At 41.1% G+C, this 12,613-nt stretch overlaps 1 protein-coding gene across 1 annotated transcript in view; it reads right to left on the reverse strand.

The window, feature by feature from the left end:
• Positions 1-12,613, reverse strand: part of LOC119910977 (MAP/microtubule affinity-regulating kinase 3-like) — a 58,670-nt gene that overhangs the window by 10,507 nt on the left and 35,550 nt on the right. Inside the window, 6 exon segments of the mRNA XM_038729849.1 lie at positions 28-54; positions 1,623-1,895; positions 5,263-5,366; positions 6,187-6,404; positions 7,341-7,488; positions 9,034-9,146. Coding sequence (XP_038585777.1) covers positions 28-54; positions 1,623-1,895; positions 5,263-5,366; positions 6,187-6,404; positions 7,341-7,488; positions 9,034-9,146 — 883 coding nt within the window.

A 12,613-nucleotide genomic window follows, 5' to 3' on the forward strand; every position in this document is an offset into this window, starting at 1 on the left:
GAGCGAAAGGCAGTACAAGAGTCCTACCTTTTGGTAAACCTGAATGACATGTTTCTACAACAGAACCAGACAAAGAAACAGTGAAAATGGTGAGAGGAGGAGGAGGAGAAGGAGGAGGAGGAGGAGGAGAGGGAGGGGCAATGAGGAGTCTGAATGAGTGAACAAAAATGGGGTGATTGGAATCATCAACAGTGGAGGGGAAGATTAATTTTTTTTTCCATTGACTATCAAAATGATTTCCATTCCTCATTTAAGGTCAGTCATTGCAGGAGTGATGTCGCTGGCCTGGCTGCCACTTTAAATGTGTGATGTCTTGTTGGGATGTTTCATTAAACATCTATCTATTTTTATTAATGTCTGCTGATTATTTTCTTGATCGAACAGAATAATGGTTTGGGATAAAATATAAATGTGAACACAAATATTTTAGAAAATGCCACAGTATAGGAAAGTCTGGCATTCAACTTGAGTCAAATTACAAAAATAAAAAATAAAACTTACAGTACCAAAAGTACAGAACATGTATTATATAATTCTGGATTATAATTACACAAATATGCACTTTAATGTCGCAGCTAATAACAGTGGAGCTAATTTTTATCTTCCCCGGAGTCTTAACCTGTAATAACACATCATTCATCATATATTTGTTGTTTTATTAATCTGAATCTGCAAAGTAATTAAATTTGTCAAATAAATGTAGTGGAGAATAAAAAGAGAAGCAGAAATGGAAATACTTGAATAGTACAAGTACCTCAAAATTACCTAAAGCCCAAAGTTAAGTCTTCAAATGTCTTGTTTTGTCCGACAACTACCAAACACATTAAGATAAACTCACTTTAAGAAAAGCAGCCAAAACGTTTTTAGTTTTGTTCGAAAAACAACTTGATTGATTATCAAAATTGGTTGTTTGACTTGAGTTCTTTCTACAAGCTCCGGTTTGCTTGTGAAAAGACAGTGTGAACATAAACAGCCAAAAAATGTTTCCAGATTTAGACCAAATAAAACCAACTGAAGGTGAGATTTCACCATCTCACGTACTAACCTTTAAAGCATAAACACTTTGTGAAAATATCTACTTCATGACTGTTATGCAAAAAAATGATCAGCACACATCTTTAATGAATCGCAGGATAAAAATGATCTGTTGTGCAGCAGCTGTAACCACTGACAATATCACAAATTTCATAAAAAAAAAAAAAAAAAAGGAGGTCAAATTGTGGCCGATTTAGAGTGGTTTCAGTTCTCTGTGGCAGGGATCCAGGCAGCGACAGATAAACAATTTAGATTTAAGAATAAATCACATCGTACAGGACAGTGAAGTGTTCCCCCAGCATGTAATTCATCATCCTAACTCTACAAGGCACTGTGTTGATTGGCTTATAATTCAAACAGACAAGAGTCACAGGAGATTATACTGAACAGAGCAGGGCTGGAGTCTATCCACTTTCTATTTCAGTCTCAACAATTTACATACATAACTGAGAAGCAGTGAAAAAGTGCTTGTAAATGATTCTTTCAGAAAAACTTTAAGCTTAAAATTGACTGGACAGAAAGACAGCTAAACCCCGACCCTAGGTGCGTTACTCAAAGTCTGACACGTGAGGTGTTTCCTCTCCTACCTGCGGGTGAGTTTGGAGGTGAGTTTGGAGAAAAGGTTGCTGGTTCCACGGCTGCGGGTCTGAGAGAGAGGGGTGGCGTCGTGGGAGAGGGTGGGCGAGGCCGGCGGCCCGTTGTACGTGGCCGTGCGGCGGTCTCTCAGCTGGCCCCCGTGGAAGGTGCTGCGGCTGGCGGTGCCTCGTGGGAAGCGCAGCCGGTCAGGCGTGGTGGCGTTGGCGATGCTGTGGATCGACGCCACCGGGTTCCTCTGGCTGCTGGGCGACACGGCGACGCTGCTGAGGTGGAGGGAGAGTGAACATCAGAGTTTAGATCCAAAACAGACAGGCTGACAGTTTTTCTACTGCAGACGTGTTCTTCGCTGTACCTGTACTGGTAGGTAATATTTTGTCTACTGTCTTTTATTCACAAATGTGTCCAGTAAGTGAATGATGGATTCAGATTTTATATACATGGTTCTCTCCAGAATAAACAGACAAAACCTGCTCAGTGTTTAAAGAGAAGGTCAAAGGTCGCTGCTACCCAACAGTTTGGTACACAAGCATACGGCTGCAATGAAAAAAACTCTTTGTTACAGCTACATCACATTTCCCTCCTCATCTTTAAAGTGTCAGAGTTTGTTATTCCTACATGGAGTTCTAATATTGCCATGAGTTTTACACAAAATGAATCTTGCATGTTAGACGTCAACAGGGTAGGAAATTAAATCTAAAAAAAAGTGAATCTCCAATCACATTAGCTGGTGGATTCACACTTTTAAAATGAATTTTTACAAATAAACTTCACTATTATGCCCCTTTTATTATTATCCCCTTGTTTAATGGACTGTATCCGAAGAATTGTGCAGATTAGAAAGACAACAGATGAAGAAATGACAGCGGAGTTTAAGACAAAAATGTCATTGTGTTGTTTGTTGCAATTAAACAACGCACATACTCTCTCTCTTTATCTTGCTCTTCTTTTTATCTTACTAGTCGGAAAATTCAAACCACAAATAACTTTGTTTTTAATGTCAATAAACAAGAAATGTCCACAACAACCCTAATATTGATACCAGCGGCAGAGTGTTTGTTTACGGTCTGAATGAAGTTGTACAAACGCTGCAGTGGTTTTGCAGTTTGTGTTTGTTCAATCAGTGAGATTCAGCACCTCAAACTCTGCTCCGATAGTTTCTGTACCATTGGAAAGTACAAGCCCCAGACCTGGGACTTTTGGGAACCAGAAACTATAATGGGGAACTACCTGTGGCTCCTTCATACAAAAGGATAAATATTTCTCAGCTGATAAAATGGTTCCTGGAACAAAGTTTCCGTGGTGAAAACTGACTGTAGCTGAGGCAACAGGACCAAAACATCTATAAAGGGGAGTTTTTGTGTATAAATACACCAGCCAAAGATAATTTTAGAGACTGGAAAAGTGAAGGAAAGACCACATGTTAATTTCCCACCCTGTAGATCAAGCTCCTAACCTCTACAATGAGAAGAGTGAGTTGTGCCCCTTATCAGTTAAGAGTCTAAACAAAAACAGGCGATGGTCTGAGGGTGCTGGGACAGCAGGGGAGCCGGTGAGCGGTGGAGCTCGGCCTTCGTGTTGGACACCAACAGGTGAGGGATCCAGACGGAGAAGATCAGGGGTCAAAGTTCACAGGAGAGGATGGAGGACAGATCAGGAGCAGAGCTGTGAGAGTTTGTTATTGCAGATGTCTGCAATGGAGACAAGAGGTCCTCGCAGTTTATGTTGTGCGGAGGGATGATACAAACATGGAAAAATATTATCACACACAGAGTTTAAAACCTCATCATCAAAGCGTGGCAGCTTGACGTCAGTGTGAGGATATATATTTTTACATTTATCAGTGTCTGAAATCAACACCCAGCGTGTTCCACGTGCAGGTAAACAGCGATCTTGTGATGGTATGCAAATAAATGTGAAGGCAGCAGGAAGCATTTACTACGTATTGACAATGATTACCAAAGGCAGGTATTTGTTGGGAGGTTGTTTTGAAATACTGCATGGATGAAGGGGCGTATTTAACAAGCTTAATAAAGGAGAACAGTTCAAAATGAGGACTAACGTTACATCTTAATAATCGCAAACTTTCACCAACTGGTTTTAAAAAGATTCCTACAGACGACCTTGGCCATTTGAAGGTTAGTTTTGATTTGAGGGGGGAAAACGAGCCATGCGCAGGTCAAGTGGTTTGTTAAACAGCTGCAAAAGCCTGTAATGAAGCCGAGGCCTTTCTTTTACCTGCTGCGCGTGGACACAGAAGACGACGAGTGCAGCCTCTGGTCACAGTTTATCATAGTAGCTCGCCACTGTTTGTACACCAGTAATCCGACATCATGAATTATGTATAAACAATCACTTAGCTGACGCTTTTATCCAAAGCAACTTACAATGCTATATATGTCAGAGGTCGCACACCTCTGGAGCAACTAGGGGTTACGTGTATTGCTTACAGTGGATTTGAACCCGGGTCTCTCACATGAAAGGCATGTGTCTTATCCACTGCACCATCACCACCCAATTATGCATGTATAAAATATGATGATATGAAAAAAAAACCACATCAGTGCATCACTAATTCTTTTCTTTTACCTGCTCGTGGTATTTTTCAGACATTGACAATAAAAAAGCAAGTTGGACGCACACTTTCCTTACTGGTCTTCGCAGGAAATGGTGTGCGTGGTTTAGTCGTGGGGTTACTGAGTGTGAAGCTGGCTGGATGTGTGGGTTAGCGAAGGCCAAACAGGGGCTGAGACATGAGGAGACAGACAGGGGGGGGTTGGAGGCCCTGCCGTCTTACTTGGGGGAGCAGTAGTCCAGAGCGTAGTAGGAGTGGGGCAGCGTGGCCCAGCCTGCCTGGCAAACGTACAAAGGGCCGACGGTTTGATACCTCAGCCGCACCGAACTGGACGAGGCACCGAACGCAGCGGCCGCAAAGGCAGAGGAGGGGCTAGTGGCACAAGCCATCTCAGTCATGCTGGTCATGCCACAATGAAAAAACACCCAGCCCCCCGGACCACAAACACACAGGCAGAAATAAAAAATAAAAAAAAAGATGGTGAGAAAAAGGGAAAGTAAATACAAGAAAGAAAGTAGGACGAGAAAGAAAATAAGGGAATGAAACAAAGGAAAGCTTTTCTTGGGATCCTGTCTGGATTTTCTTTCTACAATAAAGGAGAGAATCTGGCCTCAAATGGTGAAACGCTGCTATTAGAGTTCAACCAGTATGAGTCTGGAAGGCTGACATTCATATTTTTGTATCGAGCCTACCAATATACATATTTACTAGCCCTGAATTTGACCACATTTGTGTTCATAATGAGGATTTGTGCATTCCTATTGGGTAGAAAAAGCTCTAAAACAGCATTTAGATCAGAATACTGGCAGAGGAAAGCACTGACTGGTGGTGAAGTAAAAATAACTAAACATACTGGCTTCCATATCAGGTTCCACAAAAATGCAGAGGCTAAATAATACTATTAAAAAGTAGTAAAAACCTTCAAGGATTTTAACTTTTTGTGTCCACTTTCTGATGAAGAGGCACCGGCTCAAACCCAGATGCTGCTCTCTGTGCTGACGCAGACTTTTTGTTTTCGTGAGGAAACTAGGTCAAAGACAGCTAACGCCCTCTCTCACCTGTTCTCCTTCCCGTTGGGAATGACTGAGAGGCGGTCTGTGTTGTTTCGGTCACTGCAGACATACGTGTTCCTCCTGGTCATACCTGCTGACGCAGTGTTATTCTGGAGAGCAGGAGAAAGTCAGATGTGATGCCATATTAATACAAATTGTTTGCTTGTCTGTTGATTAAAAATTGTTTATAGTTTCTAGAATCCCGACTACATTTTGCTGATGCAGTTGCTAGTTTTTAGATATGAGACTAAATGTAAACATTAACAGTGTGAGTTATTAAATAAAACTAACATGAGGACTAGCAGGCTTTCAACCTTTATCGAGTCTTTTCTCAAAAGACAAAACTAACCAATTGAGAGCAGCGAGACCTTTTTTTTCACTGAATGTGAGTGAAGTCTGCTCAACTATTTTTTAACCAAACGCTGGTAAAACCTTCTCTAATGCAGTCAGCAGCCAATCAAAAGAGTTTTATAACTGACTTATGATAAGGACACTTTTTATTTTTCCAACTGTGTGGAATTCAGGTAATTTCACATCACAGATATGATGAACCAAAGACATTACAGCGTGAGTCTTACATGTAAAAAATTAGACTTATATAGGTTGGAAATGAAGTTAAGCTGATTCAGGTACAGCTTGATATATTTCATTTGCAGTTTAAAGCTTTTTGGATTAGTAATCTATTTGATGTGGGTTAGCAAAAAGGTTTGTGTTCTTTCATTTAATTTGTTTTTAAGATCCGGGAAGACAGGAATTGATCCTCGTTGGCGTCACTAGTGAGATTCCCATTTCTGGCTGGTGTTTTTCAGCTCTGCTAGAGTAGATACTACTTTTACCAGAGTAGATAGTTTCCTGATAAACGCCAGGTAGATAAGTATTTGTTGATGTTGGTGAGTATTTTTGTTGGGTGTAGCTGATAAAGTAGCTCACGCTCGGGGCAGTGGTGGCGCCTTTCCTGCGGTCAGGGATGTCAGCCTTGTTGGGGTTGTTGGCGTTGCCCAGCAGAGGGCTGGCGGGTGGAGCCCCGCGGCTCCCCGGGGTGCTTGGTTTACGGAGCTGGACTCCACCTTCTTCCTTGGTGCTGTTCTCCGCAGTGGTGGTCTGACTCCTCTTTGGATGAGCCATCCCTGGAGTGGCGTTCTGACCAACTACACAGAAAAGGAGACACGTAGAGGCAGATGTGTGACAGATGATTCAAAGACGCTGGCAAAAATACTGAACTGCCTTTTTTTATCTAAATGTTTTTACCTAAAATGAGACGACCTACTTTTAAAAAAAGAACAACTCTGGCGCTAAATCACAGCAACTGAGCACAAAACCATCAGCACATTCAGGTATTTATAGGTATATTATATTATAGGGTGATTCAGGTCATAGTATCTTGTCTATGTTTAAATACAAAATAATGAGCTTGAATAGACCTGTGGCTTCAGCTGATGTATTGAGTCGATTATTCGTTCAATGAAAAATATCCAACAACAATCTGAATAATGGATGTAGCAAAACTTAAATGGTTTCAGCAATTCAAGAGGTTTACATTTGCCGGTTTTCTTAAGACTTCTATGACAGTGAAACGGAACATCTGTGTTTTTTGGACTGTTTATTAGGCCAAAGAGCAGGAATAAATACACAAAGCACGTTGAACAATGCGTGTGAATCGCTGTATTCGAGCCGGAGCTTAAAAGGTTCTCAGTGAAACTATTTAAGCCGCAAAACAAACAGAGAGCAAGCCGTACAAACTGAGGTTACTGACAAAGCATTATATTAGAGTGGACAGCACTGAGCTGTGCAAATAAGCTAAAGGTTAAAGTGCCTCCACCATGTGACTGGTTTGATTTAACTGCTTTTATCAGAAACCAACATTTATTAGGAGGGAAAGGCACAACGGAGTTTGAGCTGTGGGCTCATTTGACTTTACTCTGTCGTTACTTAAAGAAAAATACCACCACAACTGCTTAAAACCAAATAAAAACAGAAGGCTTCCACGTTCACAGCTTTTTAAATGGTTGATATTTTGCTTTCAAAATTAACTAGAACAGACAGAGACACCTGGCCAAGGGAACAAAATGCTGTGTCCTCCTCACCTTGTTCACTGTAACGCCTCTGTTTGTGGTTGGAGGAGATGCTCCTCTGGACTTTGGGGTGGGAGGGCGACTGGCCATTGAGATCGCTGTTGGGTCTCGGTTTGGCCAGAGACAGGTTGCTGCTGGAGGCTGACTCGCCAGGCTCCAACTGGGGGTACAGAGATAGACTGATGAGTTACATGAGTGTGATTTATTATTAATTTGGTCAACAGTAGACTAAACTTAAAGCAGTTTGGTTTACAGTCACATGTTTATTATCCTAAATTTGTCAAATGAACCTGCAACTGTGGAGAACTTCTCATCTCTAACTTCAGTGTTTTTCCAACCTGGAACCTATTTTTCCATTTTTTTTGTGTCCAAGTGACAAATTGGGACAACAGTTTTTGTAATTGGTCCAGTATTGAGCAAGCGTGCCGCACTCGGCAGCAGGGAGACAGGGCTGCAATGTAATCCTTGTCACAAAAATGACTCTCTTAATGGAGTCTGGATGCTTTGACAAGTGTGAGATAGCGACTGGTTCTGGTTGAATAAAAAGGATTTTACACTGCGTTGTGACTGCAGCCGAAAGTGACCCAAATCCTATTGTTTTGCCTACATGTAGGAGTCTCCTGTTAAAAATCAGGAAGGTTGTCTCAATTTGTCACAGACACAAAAACATGTCAAAATTGGGTCCAGGTTGAAAAATACCAAAGTAACCCTTTAATTAAGAAGCTGAAGACTTTCCCAAATTAAATTATATACCCAGCTCTGGTCTTTTCACTATTAAGAAGTGTTGATTAGGACTGAATGATTTTGGGAAATAATCTAATTGCAAATTTCACGTGTTTAATAGACAAGATTAGTAATTCTCTGAAAGTACCGAAGTTCCCCACCCCGCAGTCTCTAATGGTAGTAAGCAGCGCACTGGCTGACAGACTAGGCCTCTTTCAGACTCGTGCGTTAGGTTTGAAACGCCGTTTCAAAGATATTTCCTGAGCTGACTGGTGGTTGTGTGTGTGTGAGACGCAGGCGCTGATCGCCACAGTACGTTTACATTACTAAACGTGTCTTTCTGTTGTGTGTTTTTCCTGTCAGTCAAAGACAATTTCACCCACCACCAAGTTACCCGCGGCTGCTACTTTCATTCCCTGTGTGACACTAAAGTTTCTGTAGTGTCAGCTTCTGTCAAGGTTAAGGTCATTGTACGACAACAAGTCAAGGTACAGCGTAACGTGCAAAGTTGATGCTTCGTCTGCAGACTGCTTTACTCTTGGGTGTCATGTGACCAGAGTGTAATCGCAGCCTTTGCGATTAAAAAATCTTGTTTTATCACACTGCGATAATATCGCAAATGCAATTAATCGTTCAGCCATAGTGTTGATCAAAACAAAATGTGTCAGCAACAGCAGCAAGAGAGCACGCCATCCAGACAAGGATGTGTCGACCAATGTAAGATACAATTTCCCTTTTCCCCTCCTCTGTTGTCACCAGGTTGGTGAACACGAGCAGGACATAGTTAAAATGCACTGCTGATCAAGTTTATCATTTTATAAAAGCCATTTATGGCCAGTGTGCGGTAAGTTCAAATTAAAAGACAGGGATTCAGTTACTCCACATTCTACAACAACACGCCATCTCCTTTCTGTTGACCTGGGAGTAAAGATTCGCTGAACTACTGCGATGTGCTGTAATGAGAACAGGCCAATGTCTGTACCTCTAACGCCTTCCTTCCCAGCAGCAGGTAGGTGGCTGTGATCTCGTCATACTTCATCTTGGCCAGAGAGTCCTGGATCTCTTCCAGGTTGTAGCCCATCCCCACCATCACATCTGCACAAAACAAAAACAAACACGGCTCATTCAAAAATATGACAACCAGCACTTTAACAAAGGGAAATGTATACACACAGAGCAGTTTTTCCTGATTAATCTCTCAAAAACTCTAAACTTTAACTTAAATTTAACTGTAATGATCATTGTTACAGTAGTTTTAGGGATCATAAACTTAATGAAGGTTAAATGTCTATAAATGGTCTTCAAGTTTCGGGACTTGTGATGGACATTTTTCACTATTTTGTTTCCATTTCATAGACTAAATGAAAAATTACCAACAGATTAATAGATCAGTAAATTGGTTGCAGCGTGATGTTTGCGATTTTCTGAAGGTAGGCGTTACCCTTGGATCGTTGTTGACAAAAAATAATTGTGAGTAATATCTACCTGAGGTATTTATGTAAGAATTTGGATGAACTGATTTGAAATAAAACTAACTTTCTCTGAAGAAAATGGCTCATTAAAGAATCAATTGACCCTTAGCTAAGCCACGACCCCCTTAGTTACTATTGCCAAGTCCGACAACCTGTCGGACCTGACGGACTTTTAGCATAGCGCTGCCACTGTCCATTACTGCACTCCCCAAAGAAATGTTGTCTAATTGTTGGAAAAAACAATCTCAGAAAGAAGCATATAGTTTTGCAGTTGCATTGTGCATTTGAAGGTTGTATTCAGGCCGTCAGTGGAAAAAAACAACGATAGAAGCTAAAGCCTACCGATCACAGAGTAAAAGTAAACCACCGTATTATCCGAATATTGAGAAAGAGGACAACGATATTAAGGATGAGCATTGTTTCTATACAGCTGGGTTGGTCTCTATTCACTATTACAATCATTAAAAAGCAGAACAGTAGGGCTTTATAACGTTACATTCAGTAGTAAGTTAGCTAGCGTTAGCTAACTAACATTACATTAGGAACAATCCACAGCCGACATTGTTCTGGATTTGTTTTAGGTTTTGGAAAGAGAATAAATTGTACTTCTCTTTTCAACCTCTCTGGGTCAATAGAGCGCAACCATGAAAGTGTCTGACCTCAGTTAGAGAGAGTCCTATACTGCGCTGTGGCTTAGCGAAGGGTCAATTAATGGTGTTTCTCCACATATCAGAAGAAGATCTCACTGCACCACCCGACACCCTTTAAAAAGATTATCTCTGGCAAGTCACAGCGCAAGACTGACGCACCAACTCAAAAGCACCTCAACATCCATTTCTTCAGACACATTCACAAGCACTGCAACGTGACTTTGTACATTTACGGTTTCAGCTCCACATACGTCAGTAAAATGGTAAGAAACAATGATATAGTAGAAATGGCAATAACAGCACATGGCAGATAATTCATTATACATGTAAAATCCTCAGTCTAGGAACTAGGATCATGGTAGTTTGTTTTAATATTTTTTGGGTAGTTTTTGCCTTTTTTTGACAACCAATTGAGGGACACACTCACATGGGTTAGAACTCGTGAATGTTGCGGTTACATGGTCCATGCCTTAACTATTAGGCTACCAAGATGCTCCAGATCTTGAGCTTTTATGAGGCTTCGTGAAAGGATTCAGGTGTGTGAATCAGGTAATCAGCCACCTTCCTGTTCTGCAATCAAAATCAATCAATCGGAAGCAGAACAATGCTGATTGGAGAGACTGCGTGACAGAGTGGATCTCCCCCGCTCCCCATCCTCCAGCTCACGTTTGTAGGAGTTTCCTGCAGAAACTCCAGCCTGATCCGCTTTAAACATTTATCTGTGCCCCTCGCCCCAACATGCGTCATAGGAAGGCTTTTATCCCTTCGTCACTACGCAGCCTATTCATTTTTAATAGACTCTCTGAAACATGTTGGAGAACATTTCTAAGCAAAGCAGAATTCTTCTTTAGACTGGTTTTCCCAACAGAAGGTGTTAAGATGAGTCACGAGCTGTTGATGTGCTCTGATTTCCTGCCAGTAATAAATCTGTCAGAGCAGCTTGGTGTCAACCTTCTTAATAGGCTAAGTTTTTATAATTTTGACTTTTACCAAATATCTGTTCCTGTAGCCTAAAGCTCATTTGAGCTGTAAGGTAGAGCAGCTCCTTCAAAGCTTCGCTGGGGTGTTAACAGTAAAAAGTGTACATGAGTGTGTGTGCGTCAGAGTGCCCGAGCACAGCATCTCTGTATTTTCAGCAAATGTTACTTCTAATATAATACATGTCCTTGGAGCAGAGTTCTTTATGTACGCAGCAGTCGGAAGCTCTGCAGACGAACAACTGCGGTCATTACTTATAAAAAAAAGGCACATCAAATCTAATATTGGTTAAACCATAAATACATAATTATATGAACTAGTAATTCATTCATAAGATCTGTAGACTGTTCCACAACATGTTGCACCATTTCTCTTTAGGCCAGTCAATGTGTTCTTTGGCAAACTGTAACCTCTTCACCACATGTCGTTACGGCAGCAATGGGATTTTGGAGGGACTTCTTGCCAAAAGCTTGGATTTGCAAAGGCGTCTTCCAATTGTCACAGGTAACTTTAGACCTTGTTTGATCTCCCTGTAGCTGATCAATCATTGGCTGAGTCTTTGCCATTTTGGCTTTTTAGCGGAGCAGCCTATAATTTTCTGTACTTCTTTATATATGTTTTCCCCTCTCCAATCAACTTTTTAATGAAAGTATGTGTTCTTCTGAACAATGTCTGGAACAATCCATTTTATAGTGAACTTCACTATAACCAGCATGTTCAACATTTGCTGCCTTCGTCCTTAAAGGAAACCGTAGGCCTTCATTTCAGCCTCCGTCTGAAACAAGCTGTAGATGCTCCTGCCTCTTTAAGCCCCTCCTTCTCAAGACCTGAAGCATGTTACCAGGCTGTTGTTGCCAGACAGACTAAGCGTAGCAGTGCCATTGCAGTGCGGAGCGAATGACCATATATGTAACACCGGCTCGTGTAGCTCTGTGTGTCGTAGAACGCAGGCGCTGGTAGAAAAAGCAGTTCAAAACGCAGCGCTCAGAACAGGACGAAATCTGAGGTTTTGGCTCACAGGGATTTCTTTTAAATACTTTTACCTCATTATTTGAAGCTTTGGCCATGTTTAACATGAACATCCAACATTGTAGATAAGTCATGAAATATGGAAAAGCACAACAGGGCTCCTTTAAATAAGGGCAACCTGTTTTTTCACAGAATGAATGACCTCACTAATTGATCGACACTGCTATTATTTTGAACAAGCCTCTTTCGATCAATGATTCAATTACACAGAATCAGCAGCATGCATGCCATGACTGTAGCGTCTGCTGGTTTTCTATTACTCTACTACACTTACAAGTAAATTATTTGCACACTTAGATGATTTTCATGTATTTACAAAAAGGTATTTGCTGTTATTTTATTTTTTATGCAAACAAAATAGCAATTGTATTTGTAGTTTTCAATATAAAACTTGTTGAAATGGTTTCAGTGTGTGTATCAGTACATTTTAGTA

The sequence above is a fragment of the Micropterus salmoides genome, unplaced genomic scaffold (assembly GCF_014851395.1).
Source record: "Micropterus salmoides isolate LMB-PRFRI ecotype aquatic unplaced genomic scaffold, ASM1485139v1 Ms_hic_scaffold_19, whole genome shotgun sequence".
Taxonomy (NCBI): domain Eukaryota; kingdom Metazoa; phylum Chordata; class Actinopteri; order Centrarchiformes; family Centrarchidae; genus Micropterus; species Micropterus salmoides.